The 19462-nt window shown below is 44.0% G+C and overlaps 1 protein-coding gene across 1 annotated transcript in view; it reads right to left on the bottom strand.

Annotated features, from left to right (window-relative positions):
• KIAA1217 (KIAA1217 ortholog) overlaps positions 1-19462 on the bottom strand; it is a 267905-nt gene that overhangs the window by 14024 nt on the left and 234419 nt on the right. Inside the window, 5 exon segments of the mRNA XM_039877568.1 lie at positions 2001-2184; positions 4671-5115; positions 8524-8671; positions 9216-9346; positions 13525-13700. Coding sequence (XP_039733502.1) covers positions 2001-2184; positions 4671-5115; positions 8524-8671; positions 9216-9346; positions 13525-13700 — 1084 coding nt within the window.

Genomic DNA, 19462 nt, shown 5'->3' with positions numbered 1-19462 from the left:
AAAGACTAGGGTTAACCATCAGCCAGTTCCTGTCTTGGGCATGAGGGCACTAGCAGCATCAGGCATCATGGCTGGTTCCTATGCCGGCAGCCTGGCCTCTGAATGGCTACCTCTCTGGATGGCCATCTCTACTTCGGGTCCCTCTAGGGGATGGCACAGGCTGATAGGCCCTGGTCCCTCCTCTCACGTGTGATGACAGACTCCCTCTTTGACCAACTTTAGTCAGGCTCCTCTTTACCACTAGGCTTTGACCTTGATCTGCTGAGCTCAGTTTTAGCAATCCAGTTTAGCAAGAATCTCCCATTCTGGATATCTGATAAATTCTCATGTCCTACCCTTGATATCTAAGTCCTTGGCCTGCCTTTAGCAAGAATCTCCCTACCCTGCTACATTTGGAGCTGAGTTCGGTTTCTCTCCCCCATTGCAATAGTCTCGCATAAAGTCCTCCTTGCTATTTTTAACACGTCTTTGTGAATATTTTTGCTTTAACATTGAGTGAGGCTACAATCCCCAACATTTTTCATAGATTTTTTTGGGAGCTTCCACCCTGGTCTGACCTGTCAAGAAATTCACATAAATAAAATTCGAATGATTTTTTGAAACCCCAAGCTTAGAATTTTACGTCATTGGTAAACAAAAAGAAAAACAATAACATCCATGACAAATAAATAAAAATAACAGAAACCAATGTTCACAGATAATGGACAATACCCTTATACATTTCTAGTGGCCTATGCATTAGTAGACTGTTTCCGACAAAAAATCAGGCCATGTGTTAAAAAAGGAAAAAAACAACAATAAATAATATTTTAGCTGAGTAAAAAATATTTAGGAAGAATAATTTAAAAATGAATTTATCCAAATTTTTTAATCCGAAAGAATAAAAAGCCCAAATGAGATTAACAAAATATATCGCTACATTTTATAAGAAGGAACAATTACGCAATCATTTATAACTCTAAATTTATAATTGATTTGTAATCCTAAAACATTAGGGGACTATAGGACAAAACTCAACGGGGAGAGCTGGATGAGGCAAGACAGCGACATAATGAGGTAAATCATTCTGTCCATCAGAAGTTCTCCAGCGGGACTTCAGGAGAAAAGCCATCTTTGTGAAGGAAGACCCGCCCCTCCCAAAAGGCCCGTCCGTCCCCGGGCCTTGGTGCCCGACCCTCCAAGGGGCCCTGGACAGGCCTCACACAGCTGGCCGGCAGGGAAGGAGGTAGGAAACGCCTCTTAGCACAGACTGAGGGGGTGAGTTTCAGGGCGTGGAGTTTTGGAGCAGCTTTGTGGAATGAAAACCCGGAGTGTGTTATAGGGGTTACACCGTGGTTATAAATTGTCTCCACTGTCACATTTCTGGACACACAAATCAAGATGGCAATTCCTTTTCAAATTAACGGTAGTTGCTGGACAAAGACTCGCTGCATGTGACTCTGGGAGACACTGGGACGCAAGTGAAATGACGTCGCTGTACATAATTTTAATATCGGAATAAAGCACATGGATTGTAATCGGTTGGGATTTCGTAGGTTGAGGGTTTTTTAACACTTATTTTATATTACCGTTGACACATTGCTTAACTTCCGTAGTTTAGTTGGTTAAATATGCAATTCAATAATTTTGATATAAAAACGCAATTTTACCTTATGATCTAATATCCCCCTGGGAGCTCATAAAAGTTGGCATTCTCTTTCTGCAGAAAGCTCTCGCTTTAAATGCAGACCTCATATTCTCCCAGCTGGTGCTGTGAACTGTCTGTCATAAATTCATAGGAAATGCAGAAGCTGGGAATCTAAAATTTCCCTTATTGGGCATTGTTCTAGTATCTTAATGCAGAACAGTTCCCCTACTATGCTTACAGTTAAAAAGCAGTGAGGCCCTTGGGAGACCTGAGAAATTTGTGTGAGATCTTTAAGAAGTGAGAGGTTGGTCTTGTTGGCCAGCACGGGCTCACGTGGGTGGCAGCCAGGTGCACAGCACCGTCAGTACCTCACCTGAAAGTTCCAGCTTGTCCATGGGAGCATCGGCCTTCAGCTGTGGGCCCGAGGCGGGCGGCATCTCCAGGTTTGGAATTGACTTCATGATATTGGCCTGAGCTTCTTCCAGGAGCTTCTCAAACTCTTTGCCATTATAGTGGTCCAGATTTTGTCTTTTCTCTTCCCACTTCCTCTCTGCTTTCTGAAAGAAAGCAGCAAGCAAAGAAAGGTTAAAAACCAGACAGAACCGCTAATTCATCATTTAGAGGTTGCCGGTGGGAGGGAGGAGGTGTAACGTGGTTAAAGTGTTGGTAAAATAAAGCTCCGGGTTCCTGGCTGAAGACACTCTGCACAACAGACGAACCTGACCGTGTGCTGTCTCCACATCCTCCTTAGCGAAGCGGGCTGCATTTAAGCCCAAGTGATGCTCCTTCCCGGAGAAACACGCTCAGAAACCCAAAGTCACTCATGAAATGATGACTGAGCCCTTACTACACACTGCCACCAACAGTAAATAAAAAGGGACACAGGGTTACGCTTTCTAAGGTAAGAATCCATAACCAAGATTTTGTTTTCTGAATTGAGTTTTCATCGTAGAGATGATGTTCTAGGCAGAAACAATCCTGTCTGAGTTCCACTTCTGTCGAAGACTTGCTATCTGGGCACTGGGCCACGTTTTCTTACCTAGAAAATGGGAGGCAGTAATTGAGATGACTTCTAAGCTGAATCATATTCTATGATAGGGAGGAATATGTAAAATGGAATTTTAAATGTCTGTACATTTTTTCAAAGTACATCTATCTGCCTGTGACTCCGAGATGGCACATGGGTCATACCAGGAGGGCAGTGTGGAAATCAGAGCCCGAATTAGTGGACTCCATAATGTAAGAACTGGAAACGAACCAGCAGGTCACAGAGCCAACACGTGTACACACGAGAACACTGGGACCCCGTGGGGTGAAGGAGTCACTGTATATAAATAATAGCCACCGGTATCACGCCATCTTTACCCTCCTTTATTTTTCTTTCCTAGTGTTTATTATCACCTGGCACGTACTTGTTCTCTGTCTCTACCTACAAGCAGGTGAGATTCTCAAGGGCATGCAGTTTGTCTCCTCTGTTCACTGCCTACCCCAGAGCCCGTGAGGACCTGGTCCCTAGTGGAGCTTTATGATGTGAATGGTGATCGCCTCATTCGTCAGTGGCAGAGCTGGCAGAAAGGGCCTCTTCCTGTGAGTCAGGGTGTAGTCGGAGATGACTCATAACTTAAATACACACATAACAATGATAACTGTGTTCCTTGGGTTCTGTGAAATAAAAGAGTTGTCCCATTGACATCCTTTAAATATGGGGATGTTTAAAGTGGCAGAATGTGTTTTCGGTTCTCTCTTCCACCCCACAAGCACGACCTGATGCATTGTCATCATTTGCCAATCACAGCCTCCCCCTCACCCGCCCCCACCCACGATAGCGTTTTGTAAATAGCTGATGGAGATTAGGGGCACAGAGCAGAGAGCAGCTACCTTGTGTTCGGAGGCCCTGTTGCCATGACTGTGACCTTAGCAGTTTTAAGAGGTCATCTCTTGAAACCTGGGTTATCTACTGCTGAGTTGCAAGGGAGGCAGGGATGGTTAAGGTACAGGTTGCTGGGGATACATAATGGGTGCAGAAAACACTGAAGATAAGAGAAAAGAGAGCTAGGGAAGCTAAATGCGCTGCCTGAGCCCCGATACCAGTTCTTGACAAAAAGAACACTTAAAAACATAGCTTGCTTTCTCTCGATGTGTTGACCTTAACACCTAGCTTTCTCCTTCCATGTGTGGCTGCCTCCGCCTCCCATCCTGAGACTACAAGTGATAACTTTCCATCCAATACCCTTAATTCTAGACCCCCCAACCCCCACCTCAAGCAATTCTGTATGTTGTGTCTAGATTTATTTTCTGAAGATGCCATTTTTATCACTGCAGCATTTCTCTGATACCTACACGATACACTTTAAACATCTTGGGCTGGTTTTCAAGCTCTCCAAAATCAGGTTCTGGCCTATCTCCTCTTTCTTGTTCCAGCTAAGCAGGTTTCCTCACGGCCCCAGCCTTTGCTCCAACATCCTCTATCCTAGAATGCCCCTGCCCGCCTTCTCTGCTTACCCAGAGTCTCTTACTTTTCAAGATCAGTGGCAAACCCTCCCTGGTGGCATGCGTGAGCCAGCTCCCATGGGCTCAGGAGAGCTGCTCTCACATTATCTTGCCAGATGCATCTTCAGTGATGTCATGTTGTAACTCGAAATCAATGATGGTGGCAGTCTTTACACTACGGAGACTGGCAAATGCTACAAATCAGGGCTTTTCCCACCGGAGAGCCGGTTGTTAAACAGTTACCAGCACACCTCCGCCTCAGCCTCTCCTAGGTGAAGCGTCTCACCCTTCTCTGAAATCTGATGGCCTTCTCTTAATCTGGCCATTGAAACCCACTTACAGTTTTAGAAATCTTTCTTTTATATATATATGTGTGTGTATATATATATATATATATATATACACACACACACACGTATATATATATTTTTTGATAAAATATAACTGACACACATATGAATTATCTCTACAAGCGGACTGTAAACTCTTGGAGGAAAAGGACCATATGTCACACTCCTTTACGGGGTCATGAAAAATAGAAATAGGACTCTACCTCAATCAACACTGCCCTGTTCTTGGCGCTCACACTGTGGATTTCTTCAATGAACAAGCTCTGCATGGTGGAACCGTTCATGGGCGTCTGTGGGGACGGAGGAGCCTGTGCTGCCGGCAGAGCTGAGGTCACTTCCTGTGGGACAGCAGGAGGGCTGGCTGGGTGAGGACCAGTGCCCCCAGACAAGTGCTGGGCAGGGCTCAGGAGGGCGGAGGAGAGCTGGGAGGGCTGGATGACCACGGGGGAGCTCTGTGCATGGTGAACCGCCAAGGGCACCACTTCTGACTTCACGTCTCTCCCGCCCGGGGCGTGGAGGGGCTGGCCTGAGGCGTGGGATGCCTCTTCCTGGTTCTTCAGGACTTCCGCGGCGGTGGCCTTTTCCATAGCCACATACTGTGCGGCCTGGGCTGCATCTGTCCCTTTCAAGAGCCCATCGGTGACATGTCTAGGAGAAAGCACGCACAGCAGCGTTAACGATTAAAACAGGTAACTTCCATTTGATCATTAGGGTATACGTGAATGCAGTGTCATCCCAAAGCCAGGCAAGATTTTGTTGTGAAATTAAAACATTCTAAAACTCCATAGCGGCTCAGAGTCGAGGGTTTCCATGGCAACTTCCCAGCACCCTTGAATTACCTCCTAGTTATCGCTGGCAGCTGCTTTCTGTCCTTTCCTCAGGAGATGGTCTGTTTTTCTCCGTCCACTAGCACTGTCGTGCCCTCCCTGACGTGATTCTGTCACTGTGTGGGTGGTGGTGGCAGCATGAAGTGAACACATGGTTCTAACGACACCTCTTGCACCTGGCCCCGGCCTGGAGAGCTCTCACAGATGCTCGCTTCTGACCCCAAAAGCTTCCTAAAGCCTCCACGCTCTCTTCCTTTCACTGCCAGGCGTCTCGGGAGGGTAGTTTAAATTCCCATTCCTTCTGCTTGCTCTTCCTGTGGCTCGGCCTGGCGCAATCTAGCTCCCCTCGCCCCACCCTGGACTTGACCAAGCTTTCTGTAAAGTCACCAGGGATGAGGAGTCCTCTGCCATTTGATGCTATTTTGCTATTTCCACCCACAGTGCAGCCTTTGGAGTCAGACAGACCTGTGTCTGAATATCAGGCCTACCATGTTGTGGTGGTATAATGCCAGGAATGTCACCTCTGGAGGCTCAGATACCTTTTTATAGAATGTAACAATAATGATGCTGCTGATAACGATGATCACGGCTTGCGATGCCTTCCTCGGGGGTGGTGGTTGGAATCAACGTAAAGTGATATAGAAGACAGTGTGTACCTTGACCTATAACTTTTAATTAGTCTCTCATTCCCTTCTTATTAAAACATCCTCTTTCTGATTTGATAAAAAAGGCTACGTTCTATGACCCTCCTCTGCTGCTCACTTCTGTTGCTTTTGCTGTTTATCTTACCTACCTGCGCCCCCTCCTCGATCCCCAAGGATCTGCAAGGACCTGTTGCCTCCTTTCTCTCTTAACCCACCATAGCCATCTTTTCTGTTTTCTGTGATCACCTTCACGAAGGCCACTTCCAATTCTAAACCCCCCGATCCTCCCTCCCAGTGAGGCAGGGACGCTTCTCTGTGTCTTGAACTTCAGTCCACATTACTAAGCGCACAGTGGGCAGCTGTGTTTAGATATCCTTCTAGCACCTCAAATTCAACCCGTACGAAAACATTTATTACAGCATCTTCTCAGGCCGCTAAGTTACTCTGAACTGTGACTGTCGCATGCTTTATCTTCTCTGCCATGGAGTCAGGACATACACGTTCTTGGGGTGGGGGGCGGGGGCGGGGGCGTGCACATTCCTGCCCTCTTCATTGCCTCTTCTACGGTGCCAAGTACAGCACATCACACACATAAGATACCAATAAAAAATTAACAGTGCGAAGGCTTATGATAGGCAACTCGATGGCAGCTCAATGCCTTTTATTTTGAAAGTTTCTTAACTGGCTTTATCTATCGTTCTTGCCACTGAGCATTTATGAGACAAAAACCTCCTATAACATTCAAAAAGCACACTCCCATCTTTTTTTAGAACTTGCATTCCCTAGAGAGAAAGGCAAATACTGAGCTTCGACACTTTGTACTGGCTCTAAAATGTTCTTTTAACTGTTTTTCAGGGAAGAGAGGGGGGAATGGGATCGTGCTACCTGCCAGCTTGCTATCCATCTCCACTTAACAAGCACGGTTTGTTTTAGGCAATGCGGATGGGTTACCACATTTAGTGGAGAGGGTAATGAAGAATTCTTTTACCAGATTTTTATCCTACTAGAAGAAAAAAGTTCACTCCGGCGATTTAAAATGAATGAACCTATGAGAAAATGTAATTCAGATAAAACTTCTTCCTGTACTCAGTCAGATGTGGGCTCTACAGGAAGGGGACGTTGTTTGAATTTAGAATTCCTCTGGCATTCTGGACCTTATGCAGGTCACGATATGGCTGCTCTACAGAGTTTTCATCTCAAAAGAGGCTATTTCATGAGGTCGTTGTTACTAGAAAAATCTCACTTGCTCTCATGGCTAATAATTTGTCTGAAAGTCACCTACATAGTTAATATAGTTCTCTTATTAATCTGATCAAATGATTATGGCTGGCGATTAAAATTCTCCCAAGAAACTGTCTTACATGTTAGTTCTGTTTGTGATCTGCTCTCAAATTTGATCCAGGATCTGAAGGGTAATGTCTCTGCAGTTTTCTAGTTCTAGTAAAAAACCGAAAACTCAGGGACTGCCACAGTTGGGAAACGGTTTATTTTTGGTATTTGTGTCTATTTCCCATGTGAGAGAGGAAGTTTTATAAGGGCAGGGGTCCTATTCGTCTCTACTATATTTTAATACCCAAGACCAGGGCCGAACAGGCAGAATGTCCAAATATTACTGATTGCCTGGCCGGGAGAGCAGAACCAACTCTGATCTCTGGAGTCAAACTATCCGTTCATAGCCCAGCCCCGCCTTTGACCTGATGCGAACCTCCCCAAACTTCAGATTTTACCTCTACGAGGGGAATAACCACGCCTGCCCTTGGGGTTTTTAATTAGGATCAAATGAGCTAATATTTGTAAAGGGCTTAGTGCAGTGCCGGATATGTGGAAAGTGCTCTCAGATAAGAAGCCATTGTTATGACTGTGTTGAGAAGAAAGAGATCAAATTGTCAACCAACGGCAGTCCTGTGTATGCTGGTATGAGATGTCATTTATAAAGGTGCTTCTGGTAACACAAATTCTGCATGCAAATATTTCAGCACTTTTTATGTCAAGATTTTTCTTTTCAATGGAAGTCATGGATGAGTCAGTGATTTCTTTTAGTCTTTCCTCCACTGTGACCCTCTTTTATGGGCAGGTAAGGGTGACACGTCAGTGCCACTCAAGGGGGTTCATTTATCTTTCCTAGGTGAGACCAACAATTTCTCAGATACTCTTTCAGTAGGTAATTCAAAAATGCTTTATTTATTTCCACTCATTTTCTTCTAACTGAAGGCATCTATGCCCCTGAAGTGAAAGAGGCTAATAATATATTTTGACCCATTCTTCAACCTCAAATGTTCTTAAAAAGAACCACCTCCAAATGATTCTTTAAAAATGTTTACTGCGTTTACTAGTAAATTTTAAGCCCTAGCATGGGCCAAATGCAGCAAGTCTGCGTAGAAGAATCAGGACCTCGAGTTGCATTACAGAAGAAGCTCAAGGTAGGAAAGAGCCACAGCTTCTCAAGACACTGGAAATAAGATGTGACACGTCACAGTGATGGAGACAGGTCCCAGGAGCGCAGAGGAAGCCTGTGAGTCCACAATGTAGATCCCCCAACCTTCCGAACCCCTCCCCGCCACCCGCCCCAAGGGGAGCCCGGTCACCTCCGCAACATGGTCAGCGTGTCGGTCATGCTTCGCACTCTCTGCAGGAGACTGTCCAGCCTGTGCGGCTCCTCCTTCAGAAACCGCACGGCCTCCACCTCTATGCGCAGGATGGCCCGCATCTTGTTCTGCAGGGTTGGGAATTCTCCTGCCGGCCAAGAGCAGTGGGTGAGTCGTAGGAGAAGAAGCCAGGACAGCGAGCCCCCACCCCGCACCCGGGACTGGGCAGGGTTGTGTGCGCGGGGTTCGGCAGCCGCAGTGCCGCTCACACACCTTCAAGCGACAGACGTGTGTCAGACAGAGACGGGCTCAAGGTGACCCTGGGCAAGGACAGAGCTCCTCACGACCTCACTTCCTGTTTGTATATTTGGAATAAAGTCAACTGTCCCTTCGGGTTGTCTGTAATGGATTTGGCACAGGTGCCTGGTGCAGCGTAAGAGCCCAGTGAGGAGAAACTGTTATTGGTGTCATTTAGGCCTAAATCTTACAGCACCCACTACAACATAAGCTCCAAGAGGACAGGGACATTGGCCTGTCCTTTGTTCGGTGATGGATCCCAAGTGCCCAGAACAGTGCCAGACACGGGCAGGAGTTCAATGAACACTTGCGTGCATGCATGCATGCATGAATCCCTCACTGTGGGACACAGGAAACGCGCTTCGCCTTCTTCCTTCGAGGAGGAAGCTGCTCACCTTTCAAGGACGCCACGGCTTCTCCCACCTGTCGCAGGAGGAAAGCTCCGTCTTCCACGTCCTTCAGGGTAACCGCTCGGCCAGCCGATGCAGAGTCCTTCTTCAAGTCTTCCACGAAGTCTTCCAGCTCACTGGGGAGCGAGCAGACCAGAGATGGCAGTGAACACTGAGGTCCTCCAACAGGACAGGGGCAGCAGCAAAGGGCCCGATGGGCCTCCCGCTGTGTACTGTGTCCCAGCCCCCCACCCCACCTTCCACGTAGATGGTGAGACCACATTTAAAGGAGTAGCTTGGTTTGGCTTAAAATATTCTGCTGAGCCATCAGGTGGGTGCGGGGAAATTTTTCCAGGGCCTGTCCCTGGGGAGGCCAAGGTCGGCCAGAAAGAAGATGACAACTGGCTGACAAAGGACTCACTCTTCATTTTCAGTGGTGTTGATGCCAACTAAAGGAGGGGTGTAGGAACTTTGTGACATGTCAGAGGAGAGGGAGGGAGAGAGAATGTGCTGTGTATGCTGTAGGGGAATAAAATGAGCAGATGTCAGGCTTCTCGGCCTTGGCACTTGACGTTCTGGACCAGATGATTCTTTTTAGTGGGGGCCTGTCCTGTGCATTGTAGGGTGTTTGGCAGCACCCCTGGTTTCTATGCACTAGATGCCAGTAGCACTCTCCCCCAACCTTGTGACAAACAATAATGTCTCCAGGCATTATTAAATGTCCTTGAGGAGAAGAGGGAAGCAAACTTGCCCTTAATTGAACCTCTGATTTATACTGATTATCCCATCAATATGGACTGACTTTCCAAGCTACAAAGAGAAGAAATGATCACACACACACGAGATCACAAGGTACTGCCGGTTCCAATAAAATGAAATGAAATTAAGGTTTTCTATTTCAGAAACAAACAAACAAACAAGCATCATGTCTCCTGGGCACATTAATAACCCCTTCCTAAACACATGTTTGTATCATTTGGTTTGCCTGTAAATCCAACAGGAAAACCCCTCTTAAAGAACAGGAAAAAGAGCTTAAGGAGATGGAGACCCACTAGGTGGCAGTAAGTGAACAGCTATTCCGCTGCTGGAGCCTGAGTCCGTGGAGCAGGCAGCAGGAAGAGAAAAAAGGAAGGCAGGGGATCTGCAAAAAGATGGAGCATCACGACCCTTCCCATCAGGTGGGCAAGTGGATGAAGTTGTGGATGGCATGGCAGCTGCGGGAGGGCTTCGGGCAGGATGGCACATATGTTCAACAAGGACCACGGGACAAACAACAAATCCATCCACTCCCAAGCAGCAGGATGAAATTTTCGCTGATGTCTTTCATTCTGTTACAGAAAATGGACCAAAATTGCCCATGACCCTTTCAGACAAAATGATGCAACTTCAGGACCAGAATGGAAAGCCCATCTGCTCACTGACCACACTTACAAACTATGGAAAGGTGCAGCTCCTGCGGCCCTCAGGTGGAGAGAATTGGTGCCATCTCTCATAAGAGTTCTAAACATGGTACCTTTGTGTTTCAAAACCACGCAGAATTATTTTAATGTGGAGACTGGACACACTGTCCAGTCCTCTATGCTTTGATGAAAGAGCTAAGACCCAAATGCTATCATGGTTCCATCAACAACCTCCGAAACAGCCAAGGTGCAATTAATACTCCAAGGAACTGTCATCTGACCCAAAGTCAGTCAGCCTAAACTTCTATTTTAATCTTCTACATAGCATGACTCTTGGATTTCATAACCCTGCACACAGTAGACCCTTAAATGTCAGTTTTCCCTTTGCTGATCAGGGAATACATACAAATGTGCACGGATGTTATTGCACGCAACAATTTTACTTCTCCCCATATACTTCTATTACAGATAAAGCAGTCAAATAAAATTTGTTCATTCAAAATGTAAAAGAGACCATGGAGCTACAATGAATGCTGAAAATAAATTTTTAATATTACAGTAGTCAATATGACTTTTGAGTTATAAACTTGGCTCCAAAGAATGTCAAATGTTCACAGATGCTATGGCTTATAGGTAAATTCGCTCTCTTTGTTGAAGTCACTTTTCATTCTACCTTGGTTAAAAAGAAACATTAATTTGTTGAAATGTATTTCATTTGACTGATGAGAAGCCCAACTATTATTTCCATGGAGAAAGCCACCAAAGAGAAATTATCTTGATCCAATTTCTCTCCATAGTTCTAGATCTAATTTTATTTCTCTGCCATCTGAATGGCTCACCAGCAACTTATGCTAACATAATCCCCAAGGGAACTCATTTTCGTGTGTGTGTGTGTGTGTGTGTGTGTAAGGGCAGAGAGGCAGGGGGACTGGAGGGGCAGAGAGAGGAAGAAGAGTGGGAAGGGAAAGAGGAGGAAAAGGGGAAAAGAGAGATACAATTGTTTTTCTAACATTCCAGAGTTGAAATTTCCAGCTGCCTTTTATAATCCATGTTTTTTTTTTTCATCACTCGATCCATCCCATCAGTCCATTTTGCATTCGATTGCTTTTCCCATTCCTATTTCTACTGTTTGACTCAGGGCTTACTGACTTTTGTCTAGACTGCTATAGTTGAGCCCTATATGGTTTCCTAAACACCAATCTCTTTGCCCATCAACCAGTCCTGTACATGAAGGCCGGAGGGCCCTAACTGAAATACAGCTGACTTGGCTACTTCCTTGATCAGAAAAGCTTCAGTGACTTCCTCACCAGGCCAATAGTAACTCTCAAATGTGAAGATGCTTTAGAATCTGCCATGTAGGTTTGTAAAATGCACATTCCTAAGCTCCATCCTGTGAAATTCTTAATCTGGAGTTGGACCCAAGAACTTTGATGAAAGCCATAAATCCAGGTCTCTATTACATGGTCTACCAATCTTGGCAAACACGGACCAGACCGATGTCAAACAGACATGCTGGGCATGAATATAGTCTAAGAAATAGGCAGGCTCTATGCAAAGGGAAGGGCGCAACCCAAATATGAGGCACGATTAGTATCTTGCACTCAACTGGACTACCCCAATTCCCCAAGCACGTCCTATGCCTTCCTGGTCCTGAGACTCATTGGTTCATAGGGTTCCTCTGTCTGGGAGGCCCCTCTGTCTAGCCTCACCTGATGAAATCACACCTGTCTGCAAGACCATCTCAGCTCAGTTTAACAAACTTTTTGTGAGGCCTAACTATGCACGTGGTACTGTGTGTGACCTGGGGACATATGAAGAATAACTTATTTCAGGATAAGTCTTCCTGATAATTGATAATTGGGCTGTCACAAAAACATTTTAGACAAAGAATAGCCTTACTACCTCATGGTGGGTGATTAACTGTCTAAAAATGCATGATCTAAATAAAATATTTTGAGATGTCAAACAGTGGTCAAATATAATTTTTTAGGAAAATAATAACTCAAATTGACTTTTTCCCTCTAGATTGTTACTGAGAGGGACATTCTAATTATAATCAGATGTACTGGGTTGGCACCGAGGTAATATAAGCACCAGCTCGAATATCCACCAGGAGATAGAGCACAGTATTTTCCATTATGGAGACTTTCGGGAATTCTGGTCATGAAAAGAATTTGAAACTTGCTCCCTTACATTCCAACTTGGAAGACTGAAGCTTTTCAAGAAATGAGAGAATTACCAACACTAGAAGCCACAAAAATTACTATTCATTGTACTAACAGGTGAAATAGTTCTATGATAAATCTCCATTGCATAACACAACATACATTAATGTAAAAGATGTTCCTGCCCTAGTGACTGGGGAGTAATAAAACTCTGCTCGTTTCAATAGAGGGACTTGATAGATGCTTTCAATGAGAACCTCGCAGAGAAGATTGGTAATGCTCAAGGAAGCATCTTTCATTCTGGATCGGGCCTACTTTACATTTAAATTCTTCCTTTGCAATTTTAACTATAGTTGAACAACAGGAAGATAATTTTAGCGCTGTGTTGTTTGGGCTATTAATTTTAATTTATTGAGATTAAATGCAGGCTTCCCGTTTATCATTGGGTTTTGCCATTTGCTCCTTTTCATTTTGAGCCCTCCAAAAGACAGGGATGCTCCAGCTTTTAAAGAGACCAGCTCAGTCGCCTGAGGATGGCCGTATTTCTTGGGCCTACATGGAGGGGCGCTAAGCGTCCATGGATACCCAGAACCAGCAGAATGCTAACTGGTACATAGCAGGTGCTCAATAAAGAGAGAGGGCGAGAGCACCATCCAGAGGGGCACCATCTAGAAAGGCCTCCTCATTGACAAAGAGAGGATTTCTTTCCTGGTCAAACGGCAAGACGTGCAACAAGCGGCCAGCACTCACCATAACTTCTTGACGATCCTCTCCTCCTCGTGCAGGTATTTCTGCCTCTCTTGCTCCACCAGGACGCGCTGTCGTTGCACAGGATCCTCCAGTCTCTTCATCGTTTCAATCACTTTGCCATTAATTTCCAGCTCAGCCTTCTTCATCATTGCCCTCAGCAGCTCCTGGTTCTGCAGCTGTTGAACAAAAGAAATCAACCTCAATTGGCTCTGCCTGACTGACGTTGCGGTGACTGAGCGCCTGGCAGTCTTCAGAAGTGGGTTTGGATAAACAGCCCGCAGCTGAATCTTTCTTTATTTCAATGAAAAAGGGAATGGAGCAAAAGACTGTGTATAATATTGCTTCTTCAGCCAACATCTGAGTTTTCGCAGCCAACTGACAGCCAGACTTTCATGTCTGGGTCTGCAAAAAATAGGATCCTTTCTTTACTCTGGCCAATGTGTCACGGACGACGGGCAGAAACTCTCACTGACATGCTTTTGTAGGGAGAAGCCAAGAGCACCAGCTTTGGAGCCAAGCAGGTTTTGGATCAAACCCTAAACCCTCTTCCTGGCTCCTGAGAGACATTAAGCCTACCTAGGTCTCCGTTTCCTTATCTATAAAAACTGTGACCCTTAGAATGGAAACAAAGGACCTGCACCTATAATTGACTCAGCTTTCTGAGGATTAAATTGAGATACTGCTACACAGAGAATAGATACTCACCCAATGTTGATTTGGCTTCGGACGATTTCAGCATATCGGTTAAAAGAGAATCTATATCCCTCTTATTTATATAGGTCCAGGTACCAAATACCATGTAATCACAGACCATTAAAACACCGTACTTGACGCTGATGGTGGCAACGATAATGATTCCAGATGAATCCAAGGCTCTTGGCAACTTACACATTTCCCTGGATTATACAGAGGCTGCTTAAATACATAAGACCGCAATTTCCATATAATTTTCCATACACTTACTTTCCAGAGCACTCCACCCCAGGGAATACAGGGTGTGCGAGTTTGCATCCAGGCGTCACAAGAATCTAGGCAAACACCCGAGTCCTGTTTCCAAGAAGGTATCCTGGGGCAGGACAATTTTCTGACAGCACATACAGCAAGTGAATTCATTCCATCAGCCTCAAAAACTAATTATGTTATAACCTATGATATACCTAAAGTTCTCCTGAAATTTTGACTGGCTGTTACTGTTTCCTTTGTCTTTTGGTTTCGTGGACTAGTCTACGATGGTACATCACCTCACAGGAGAGACGATGTCTTTGTCGACCATCTATTATTTGTGCAAGCTGAGGGGAAAGGTCCTCTGACCACATTACCACCTTCATGAAACTTCATCACGGTTCCCATTTTCTCTGAATAAAGATAAAACACTTCAACACAAGCCATAGCAGAACCAGCACCATGGTCCAGTATCAGCAGAGCACCATGACCAAGTGGCCATCCAGAAAGAGCTGCCTGGGTTCAACTTCTAGTTTTACCCCCTGGCAGCTGTGTGACCAAGGCCAAGTTATTAATCTCTCTGCGTCCATCCATAATAAAGGAGCAGCCACAGTTCGCATCTCATAGGCTGGTAATGGAGATTCAATGAGGCAATAAAGAGCTTACGATGGCGCCTGGCACAGCCCTAGCACTCAGTACATACCGGGTACTGTCATCGGGCAGCAAACCCCAGGGCGGAGCCAGCGTGAAACCAAATAAAAACGCGCCACTCTTGGGTTACCCCCTCTATATGACTCATGACCGTGCGCTCATACTGGTTTCCCGAATGTCTTTTTACTGTGGTCTTAAAAACAGTCAGTCACTCAGCATGTTGCTGAAAGTCACCGAGTTTGGAAGCAATGCCCAGAGAGTGACCGCCTCCCACGCCCTCTGCAGCACAGCTCTGCCCACAGTGCGTGGGGCGGAATGGCCCTTTCCCACATCGCCAGCCTCCTTGCCCTGCATGCCACTGGCACGCCTTCTGCTCCAGCCACGTGATCTGACCGGCCAAGCTCTTTTCTGCCACAGGGACTTTGCATGTGCTATTCCCTCCACTGGGTTAATATCCACAGTCTCCAGGACACCGTTCCTGGCACAGAGCAGACATTCAATAAATATTGGACGAATGCATGCATGAATTGAGTTAAGGAGCAATGCTGGTATTGACAGACAAGGGAGAATCTAAAACCCTTTTCTAGATGATAGAAATACAGGGTGATCCATGGGTCCAGATATGCCTTGGATTCCACTCTAGTGTCCTGTCTTGCCTGACTGCAGCGTTGTTAAATACACGGAGCAACATTACCTGCTATCAAAATGCTATACTCAAATTCAACGCTATGTGTCAAATCCCAAAGAGCTATTGCCTTGGTGGCAGGGGGACAAACGGTAAGAGGTATAAAGAACAAATAAGTAGATGATTAAATGTATCTAAAGTGAATGACGCCGGGTCCACCTCCATGAGATTCTAATTTAACTGGTCTGAGGTGAAGCCGCGGCACTGAGAATTTTTTAAACTCGTCAGATGATTCTGATGCGCCACCAAGGGTGAGCATCCTGCTTTAATAAAAGGGCTCTGGAATGGACAGATGCTGTCACTGTGCCATGAGCTGTGTGGCACTGCCCTCTGCTCCTCACTGTCTTGTGTCCATCACACACGCAAGCTCCAATAAAGTCACAGTCCGTTTAGCAGTGGATAGTGACAGTCGCTATCAAGCTCGACATTATTATGAGACTACTTAAAATTCTTAAAGCTGAAATTTGAAAGATGGGGAAAGTGAAGCCCGGAGAGACTAAGTGACTTGTTCAGACTCACTGGGCAAGTGCAGGGCAGGATCAGGATGAGAACCGGGTCTTCCGAATTCAACCCAGTAATTTTTCACCCACCATCTGTTAGGTAGAAGGTTCCAGAGAGCATGGCAGGGAGCATGTCTGTTTTATTTTCAGGCACAAGCACAGTTTCTGGCACACAGTAGATAGCTAACGCATATTCGCTGTATGGATGACTCTCAAAATAATGTTTCTAAGAAGACTATAGACATATCAGAAGAACATAACTGCATGTATTATTCAAATTATTCAACTGGTAACATGGTCAAAGCACATTCAAATTGTTCCAGTCAAAGAGGAGGGGAGAGAAAGACTCGTTTGGAGTTCCTGGCTGTACGATCCTCCTTTCCAGAAAGAGGGTCTCATAGAGGGACTCAGTGACCAGGGCTGCTAAAGGGACTCAATGGGGAATTTTCTGTAGCACACTGGCTGGCACATGGTCAACAATGAGTTAATCAAAAAGGAACAAACATGTGCTTAGGTTCTCTTTCCACTTACCTCTAGACCTACTGCACCGCCCCCAACTCCACTCCCCACCCCACCCCACCCCCACCTGGTGTTCTTGCCATCGTCCCCAGAGTGTCAAAGGGTGCTGAAGGCAGGATGCGGATCGACACCTCTCTAAATGCTTCAAATAAATTAGTCATCCACACTTCAAATCGTTACGGTTATTTTTGCTTAGACATTATATCTACATTTTCAATTAACTTAAAAAAAAACTCTATTAAGGTATAGTTTACAAACAGTTAAATGGAGATGCTCTTCGATGTACAAATGGAGTTACACCTCAATAAACCCATCGTAAGTTGAAAATACCATTAGTTGAAAATGCATTTAAATGCGCCTAAGCTACTGAACCTCATAGCGTAGCCTAGCCTACCTTAAATGTGCTCTGAATACTTACATTAGCCCACAGTTGGGCAAAAGCACCTAACACAGTCAATACACTGTAGAGTACGGGTTGTTTACCCTTGTGATTGTGTAGCTGACAGGGAGCTGCCAGGCAACACGAGAGTATCCTAACACATATGGCTAGCCTGGAAAAGATCAAAATTCAAAATTCGAAGTATGGTGTCTACTGAATGTGTATCACTTTCGCACATTAGTAAAGCTGAAAACTTTTAAGTTGAACCATCCTAAGTGGGAGACCACCTGTATGCTAATTTTAAGTGCACAGGTCAATGAGTTTTGACAAATGTACACACTAAAGTAACTACCACTGAAAAGATAGACATGTTTTATAACCCTAGAAAATTCCTCCATGACTCTTTCTAATCGACCCCACAACCCCAGCCCAAAGAAATCACCAATCTGCTTTCTGTCCCTATATATTTAGTTCTTCCTGTTCTAGAATGTCATATAAATAGAATTATACGATATGTAATTTTTTGTGTCTAGCTTCTTTCCTTAAGTATATTGTTTTTGAGATCTAGCCATGTCGTCGAGTGTTTCTGTAGTTCATTATCTTTAATTCTGAGTGTTATTCCATTGCTTGGATAAATCCATTGTATGATTTAGTCCATTGTATGTATATTTTATATTTTTACATGCAATGTAAATATATTTACAAAAAATATATATTTACAAATATATTTTTACAAAACAAGTTTTTATATTTTTACTTACTGACTTGATTCTGGTGATCTTGCTAAAATTTGCTTTTTTGGGGTAGCGTTTTAAAAATAGATTCTCTCTGATTTTACAAGTATACAATCATGTCGTTTGTGAGTAAAGACAATTATACCTTCTACTTTCTCATCTGTATGCCTTTTCTTTCTTTTTCTGGCCTTATTGCATTTGCTAGGATCTTTAGCACAGTGTTCAGTAAAAATGAGAGCAGACTTCCTTGACCTTGTTCTTGATTTTACGGGGAATGTGTTTACTGTTTTCCAATTGACTGTAGGTTCTATAGGTTCTTCAGACATCCGTCAACAGGTTAAGGAAGTCTCCTCAGTGCTGAGTGTTTTTATCAACAGTATTGAATTTTGTCATATATTTTTCTCCATTTATTGAAATTGTGATTTTTCTCCTTTATTGTTAATAAAGTCAAATACATTGATTCATTTTTTTCCATAATAAAATCATCTTGCATTCTTGGGATAAAACCAAGGATAATGTAATATCTTTTTTTTTTTTTTAAATAAATTGCTGGATTCAATTGCTACCATTATGTTAAGAATGTTACATATATTTTCTTGAGAGTATTAGTCTGTGGATTTTTTTTCTTATAATATCTGACTGGTTTTGCTCTTAGGGTAAATGCTAGCTTCATGAAATGCGTTGGGAAATGTCTTTCATTTTCTGAAAGAGTATTTTTCCTATCGATACTTTAAAGATGTCATTCCATTGTCTTCTGATTTAACTTTTGTCTCTGATGAGAATTCAGTGTTAATTCTTATTTATGTTTACCTGGATGTGGTGTGTCTTTCTTTCCCTATCTGGCTGCTTTTCAGATTATTCTATTTATTCCTGTTTTTCTGCAATTTGATTACAATGAGCTTTGGTGTGGTTTCATTTGTGCTTGTCGTACTAGGGGTTTATTGAGCTTTTTTGTTCTGTGGATTTACAGCTTTCTTCAGATTTGAAAATTTTTCAGCCATTATTTCTTCTAATGTTTTTCTTTTACCCCTTGACTACTTAACATTGTTCCACAAATCACTTAAGTTTCGGTTCATTTTCTTTAATCTTTTTTTTCTACTTCAGTTTGGACACGTTCTATTGCTGTTTTCACATTGATATTTTGCTTTAGCAATGATTAATCTTCTATTAAGTCTATTCAGATATTGTGTTTTTCAGCCCTTGAAAGTTCCACTTAGATACTTTTTATAGTTTCCATTTATTGTCTCATTGTGTCCATCTTTTCCTTTAAATTCTTGAGAAAATTATAATAGCCATTTTAAAGTTTTTGCTGCTGATCTCATTATCTCATTCATTTCTGGTTGATTTCCACATGGATATATATTTTTAAGATTATGGGTCGCACTTCTTAGCATCATCACATGTCTAGTAATGTTTGATTGGATGCTGGACATGCAGTTCTGGATTTTGTTGTTTTCTTTCGTTGGGCTTTGTCTGGCAGTTGATTCAGTTAGTTGTGGATCATTTCTGTTCTTTTGAGGGTTGATTT

The sequence above is a fragment of the Pteropus medius genome, unplaced genomic scaffold, assembly GCF_902729225.1.
Source record: "Pteropus medius unplaced genomic scaffold, Ma_sr-lr_union100, whole genome shotgun sequence".
Taxonomy (NCBI): Eukaryota; Metazoa; Chordata; class Mammalia; order Chiroptera; family Pteropodidae; genus Pteropus; species Pteropus medius.
Note: the sequence above shows the minus strand (reverse complement) of the source record. Positions and strands in the feature narration are given on the sequence as shown.